General features: G+C 38.7%; 1 protein-coding gene across 1 annotated transcript; it reads right to left on the reverse strand.

Moving 5' to 3' along the window:
- Positions 1-2770: 2770 nt before the first annotated feature.
- On the reverse strand, positions 2771-6002 carry LOC131006614 (ubiquitin-conjugating enzyme E2 10). Its single transcript, XM_057933794.1, has 5 exons — positions 5743-6002; positions 5415-5513; positions 4858-4985; positions 4095-4199; positions 2771-3089 (listed from the first exon to the last, which is right to left on the reverse strand). The coding sequence occupies exons 2-5, from the start codon at positions 5482-5484 to the stop codon at positions 2946-2948; spliced, it is 447 nt and encodes a 148-aa protein (XP_057789777.1). The 5' UTR covers positions 5485-5513; positions 5743-6002; the 3' UTR covers positions 2771-2945.
- Positions 6003-7260: the final 1258 nt, after the last annotated feature.

A 7260-nucleotide genomic window follows, 5' to 3' on the forward strand; every position in this document is an offset into this window, starting at 1 on the left:
TCAATGTGCAATCTCGTCTTCGACATCAACCACAACTACATCAACGAAGATGAACATTTCAGTTGTTTCTTGTCTGACACTAAGCCCAAGGACATTGAAGAAGCACTGAAGTCCACTCAATGGGTTATCGCAATGCAAGAAGAACTCAATGAATTCAATATGAATTCAGTTTGGAAACTAGTGGATTGCCCAGACGATGCAAAAGTTATTGGCTTGAAATGGATTTTCAAGAACAAGAAGGACGAAGAAGGACACGTAGTGAGAAACAAAGCAAGGCTAGTGGCCAAAGGATACAGTTAAGAAGAAGAAATCGACTACGATGAAACCTTTGCCCCAGTTGCGAGACTAGAAGCAGTCAAACTTTTCTTAGCCTTTGTCGCTCACAAAGGATTCAAAGTACACCAAATGGATGTGAAATGTGGATTTCTCAGTGGAGTGCTCACTGATGAAGTCTACAACAGCCTAGGCAGCGGCGGCGGAAAACCCTACCAAGAGAAAGTGGCGAGTAGAGAGCATTTTTTTTTAATTCAATCACCGATCGTGATGTATTTAAAGATTTGACACGTTGGTGAATTTGTGACTTTTTTATGATCTGAATTTGTGAAGATTTTATTAGGTTAAGTTCATATGCTATTTTTAAGTTCATGTTTTGTTCATGCTATTTTAGTAATTTAGGACTTTTATTATTTTTTTTGGAATATGTATATATATATATATATATATATATATATATGATCGGTTCGGTTCGAGAACCGATCGATTTTCCTCAGATGATTTTGATCGGTTTTCAAACCAATATCGAGCCGATGCAATGATTCGATATTAATTATGAAAAACAACAATCGATTCGGTTCGATTTCGATCATCAACCCTACACAATATCAACGTTTTCTTATGCGCTGAAGCTCCAATATTAGCATTTCAAATTACTTGATCCTTGACCCACTAAAATAGAATAAATATATGGGTAAAGGTCACTTTCTGTCCCATCGTTTTAGCGAATTCTCAAAAATATCCCAATCTAACGATAATATCAAAACAATACCCAACCTATCACAAAAATATCGTCTGTGTCCTATTAAAATTTTCTGATAATAAAAAACTGACGTGGATTGCCGGAGTTACAACATGGTATATCCACATGGACTATTTTAATCTAGCTGTAAGTCTTCTTTATATCCCTCTTAAAATATTGGGCAGAACGGCAGAACAAAACAAAATCGCTTCATTTCATTTTCTCCTCTCTTATATGTTCTTCAATGGCTTTGGGTTAAGCCCTAGTTTCAGATGCTTGAAATCGAATCGAGAAGTCAATCTGTAGAAGGAAATCGTTGGTGAAGATAATAAAAGGAAGTTATCTTTTGGGGGCAAATCATGATTACTTAATCTGGTCTTTTACGGATGGTATCAAAAAGTTTCAATTGATTGGTTGCAAAATCTATGACAGGTATGAGAAGGATAGAGAAAAAAAAAGTGGCTAGCACACAGAAGAGCTATTCTTAGAATCGAGAGTGAAATAGCTGAGCGTTTGAGGAAAATTGGGGAGATAAAACAACCTACCTAAAATTGTATCAGACGACGGAAATTTAACCCTAGATGCAGAACACTGCGATTTTAGAAGACCACGATTCTTAGGGCTTCGATTGCAGAACACCGCGATTTCAGGAGAGGCCACCGATTTCAAGAGATGGCCGCCGCGATTTCAGGTGATGCCGCCGATTTCAGGAGCCTTGTCGCGATTTTCAATTGTTTCTTAAGAGAGAAGATGAATTTTCAATTGTTTCAGGATAGAAGAGGAAATCGATTTTAATCTGTTCCAAACGTTGTCGTTCTGCCCAATATTTCAAAAGGGATATAAAGAAGATTTCCAACTGATTAAAAGAATCCACGTGGATATGCCATGTTGTAACTCCGACAATCCAAGTTAGTTTCCGATTATCGAAAAATTTTAATAGGATAAGGAGGATTTTTTTTTTTTTTTTGATAAGTTAGGTATTGTTTTGATATAATCGTTAGGTTGGAACATTTTTGAGAATTGGCTAAAACGATGGGACATAAAGTTATCCTAAATACATTTATCTGCTCAAAGTCAAGGTCGCCCACTAAAATATAACGTAAAAATAAATTAATAGATAAAAACAAATAGAACGGGTCAAATTCCATTAGTTAGGGGTAGGAACAGATTAATTTCACATTTTGTATAATTTCCTGAGTGTCATCGATTTTGCTTGCTACCTAACATCCACACACATGGGTGTGTTCAAGTGGTGAGTGACACATCAACCCCTTCTTTCATTAATTGTATACATTCAGAACTTTCTGTTTCACGAATTAGACTAGTCATTTTCATCACTGTCGCAGAAAATAGATGTCGAATTTTTTGTTAGAAATTAGAGAAAAAAAAAATCATTTCTATGTGGAGGAAAGAGACTAATAGTTTTGATAATAATATTTTGAATATTCAAATCAGGGTGATGTCTCCCAAGGGACCACAAAACATGGCTTTAACTTGCTAAAACAAGTAACATTGAATTATTGGACAGATAGAACAGCATGTGCGATTGAATAACCAACTAGTGAACCAATTGTTTTGCAGTTCTGGCAACTTGGTTTGCTCATTGGTACCTTTGATAGATTGAAAAACCATAGAGGTAATGCTCTGGAACTGGAAGGCCAACCAGATATTCCAAAACATCGACATACAAGTTACATTTAGAGCTGCTCCAGTCCTGTATATTCACAAATTTGAGATATAGGGTACAACATTCCGAGCTTGAATCCAAACTTCAAATTAAGCACAATGAGAAATTCAGTACACTCCCAGCATGAATCCGACAGGACAAATATGAAAAACACCTCACCAATACTTTGGGATTTTCATCCATGCATAAATTGAAAAAACACTAGAACATGCCAAGTCTCTGAGACATCACGTTGTTACGGCATCATCCCATGGCATATTTCTGGGTCCAGCTGCGAGCAGTGGACTCGTATTTTGTCCGGTCTGTCTTGTACATGTGAGCAATTTCCGGAACAAGAGGATCATCAGGGTTTGGATCCGTCAACAACGAGCAAATAGACAGCAGGACCTGACATCAATTCCACGGTCAAAAACCTTACAAGACTAGATAATACCAAAGTTCCAAGTCTCATTACCCCACTGTTACCCTCAAACAAAACCCCACTACCTGAAAGTTAAGCAGTGTTCATATAAAAGAATAAGACATTATACAAACAGTTCATCAAATGCCCATGAAAAGTTAGCAGTGGTGCAGCCGCCTTTACCGGTGGCGAAAGATTTATAACAAATAATAAATAATACAGACTATAAGAAAACCTTCAGTTCATTCATAACAAGAAATAGAATGGCCAAGCCAATAATGAGCAATTCCTACATGGTTAGAGATGGAGTCCACATAAACTATTTCAGACTTGGAGGTGGTGTTTGGCTGTGCTTCTAAGCTCCTTAAAACAGTTTATAAAAGGCTCTTGAGAAGTGTTTGGCAAAATAAGCTCTTAATAAACTTATAAGCTATGAAAATAAGCTCCAACAACTTATAAGCTCCCCCAAAAATCATAATCTTTTAAGCAACAATCAATTTACAAAAAAAATAACCCTAAAATGATTTGTTATTTCCAACATATACTATTCTAGTTTCATCACTCTAACTTGGATTTTTTCTCTCTAACTCACAATTCTCTATCTAGCTTATAAGCTCGATTATCCATAAACTTTGACAACTTATAAGCTCATGACACATTACATCTTACAAGCTCTTAAAACATCATGTAAGCTATCTAAAAAATAACCTTAGTCAAAAACAACATCTTCATCAGCCGAAAGACATTGGAACATGAAAAAAAAAACATAAAGAGTGACTTTTTGCATATTTGCCCGGACATATCAGCTTTTCGATACACTCAGTTCAGAACTGTAACAATATAGTTACAAGTGGCAGAGCTCGATCTTCCATGAGATTACTTCTCTAATAGTAAATAACAGGGGTGCCTTTTCCTCAAAAAGTGTTTCTTCTCTCTAATATGTCTAGCAACTGGCACCAAATAAATAGGGTGATAGTGATTTTGCTTCATACCTTAGATATAGTCAATGCTGGACTCCATTGCTCTTTCAAAATATCAAGGCAAATACTTCCGTTGCTATTGATATTAGGGTGGAATACTTTTGTCCTAAATGCAACCTGCAACAGTGAAATCACCTTCTGAGATCACAGAGTGACATGAAAAATTTATATCGGCACTTACTCAATGATGCAAAAGTGCACCTAAGGGTTTTCAAGCAAATGAACCCTGCTAATATATAGAAGCAAAACAAGACAGCTAAAGTATTACCGCTCCAAACAAGTAATTAAGATTTCAAAAGTACATAAAGATATCTGAAATTTTTTCAAGCAGTAAATTATCCAATGAATAATAACCATGTACTGGAAAATTGAAAATGTGCTCGACTGTCTAATTTACATAGGAACCAGATAGAAGAATGTATAAATTAAAGTTGATCTATGTTTATTCCAGTTTTAGTTTGTTATCAGAAACCTCTGTGCATACATACTCTCTTTGTCTGTGAACTGAGTCTTTTGAAAACTATACATACAATATACTGCAGGGAAACACAACAAACACAAGATATTCTGAAAATAATCAAGTCTTCTATTAAAGTATTCATAGTAATAACCAAATGCAATTTTAGCAATTTTAAAAGAAGCTACCCAAACACAACTCAGTTATAATAAGAATCTAGCGTTTAAAGTACTTTAATGTAGTAAACGAAGTTGCAAGTCATGACATATTGTGATCAAGTCGCAAAAAGTAAAGTACAAAAGGAAGTAGCAAACATACCTTTGGAGGTTTAAAGGGATAATCAGGAGGGAAATGGATTGAAACTAAAAATACACCTCCAGCATAAGGACTCTCAGAAGGCCCCATGATTGTGGCTTGCCAATGGAACATGTCTTCTGCTACAGGACCTATGACACATTATGTGAATGAGAGTTAAATTGCAATCAATTGAATTATTAATCAAGATGATGGGGGCAAAATACAAGCTACCACAATGAGAAACTAAGCACACGAGATTATTGCTTGTAGATGGGTAATAACTCAACAGATCACAGAAAGAAAATATTCTAAGCTGGAAATATACACCCAAGAGCAGAAATAGCTGACTACCAAAATATCTAAGATATAAATGTCACCGAAGCTCATAGTTAAACTAAAAACTGAACTCAGTAAAAGGGATCATTAACCATTACACACAAATAGATACCATTTAAATATGCATACATTTGACCACAGTAATATCTACTACGCAAAAATTTCGCCAGCCACACATCAGAAAAGATTAATCTACTATAATTAAACACGCATCCACCATAACAAATAATGAAGCAGCCTACCAGCACTACACGACGTCGGAGGATCTCTCTGCAAATCCTTGAGCTCCTTCAGTATCCTTTTCGACGCCATCGGAATCTCCTCTCAGCCTTCAGCAAAACCTAATCAAAATCAATCGACCTATCAGATTCGCTAAAATATAATCTCGTAACCTCATAATCGCCAAAAACAGCCACACACACACACAAAACAAGCAGAATCAACCAGATAACCAAATCCAAATCTACGAATCGATATAAGCAAACACCAAAGCATCATTCCGCTGAACTAAACTCGCTACTAGATGCATTAAAATAATAAAAGAAATATCTGCATAGCAGAAGCTATTACCTGTAGAGATTGTGGAGAGAGAGATACGCGTTGGTGGCGGAGAAGCAGCTGAAAAATCTGGCCGAGAAGGGGAGAGAGAGGGAAAAGTGAAATGCAAAGAGGGGTATAAAATAGGAGGGGTGAGATTTTTAGAGAAGAATAAGTGGGGGGTCCACAGATAATATTCTGGAAAATTCTGAGTGGCAGTCACCGAAATTTAGCAAAAGAGAATATGGCGTATTATCAACGCCATTCACCTTTATACGTTGCCTGTGGCGCGGTACACGCTTTTCAAGGACATAACGACCTTGTTTATTTTAGATTCTAGCTTTGTCATTTTCCTCAAACTTTTGTAATCACATTTGAGAGCATCTCCAACGGTTACACGTTATCAGCTTACTCGTGTAAGCTTGCTATCCTGTAACCGATGCAGCAAAGAGTTACACGAGGGCTACATGTTCTATCGTGTAGCCCATTTCGATGATAGTATAAGGCGCGTATGATGCACGCGCCAATTAAAAAAAAAATCGATTTGACCGTTGCTGCCTCGATTTGCGTGAATTTTGACCGTTCAAAATTTTTTTTTCTCTTCTTTTTCTTCTATTTATTCTTCTTCTTCCTCATTTTTTCCCTACACCTTCTTAATCCTCACTTCTTCCTTTCTTCCTCTCTCTACACCCTCCATGGATCCACACAACAAATTACTATGACCTAAATTGGTGCCCCGATCTATCCGACGAATATCATCCCGATTTATCGGGGTGTAACTTGGGGGATGCTCCTCAGTCTGGCGAGGAGATGCCTTCGGCAGCCCATAGTGCCGCCAAACCGAAGAAAGGCAGCCGGAGAAAAGAAGTCGCCCACAAGATCCGGCATGACAGGCAGGCGCCGGTGGCGGAGGAGGAGGGGGCGGACGCTGACGGAGGAAAGACTGTCCGTCATACCTACACCCTGAGGAGACGGACATCATCATCCAGAATTGGATGGAGGAGACAAACGACGCCATCCGTGGGATAAATAAAAATGGGTACGATTATTGGAAGAGGGTCGTCGCCCGTGTCAACCCCATCATCGGCGCCAACCTCAAGCACCGCCAGATTCAAGGGCACTGGACCCGAGTGGCCCAAGAGGTGCGGCTGTGGGGGAGTATTTGGGTGGAGGCGTGCAGCCGGTGGCCGTCCGGCCATTCTGACGATATGCTCCGGGACAAGGCCCAAACTCTTTTCAAAAGTCGGAGCGCAAATAACGCCTCCTTCAACTACTGGAATGCGTGGAAAATTCTCCGGAACAATCACAAGTTCAAGTCGATGTACCTCGAGGGAGACGTGCATTCCTCCAAGAGGACAAAGACGACAGAGGAGGGCGCCTTCACCACCTCGGCGTCGGGCGAGGAGATCTCGTCTGTCCGGCCAATTGGGAACAAGGCGGCGAAGGCGGCGGCAAGCTCCGAGCAGTCATCGGAGTACAAAGAGGCATTGGATCGGTCCGATCAGAACTTGAAAAAAATCACAGCCGAATATGCCAAAAAAAACGAGCTCA

This window comes from Salvia miltiorrhiza, chromosome 1, assembly GCF_028751815.1.
Source record: "Salvia miltiorrhiza cultivar Shanhuang (shh) chromosome 1, IMPLAD_Smil_shh, whole genome shotgun sequence".
NCBI lineage: Eukaryota > Viridiplantae > Streptophyta > Magnoliopsida > Lamiales > Lamiaceae > Salvia > Salvia miltiorrhiza.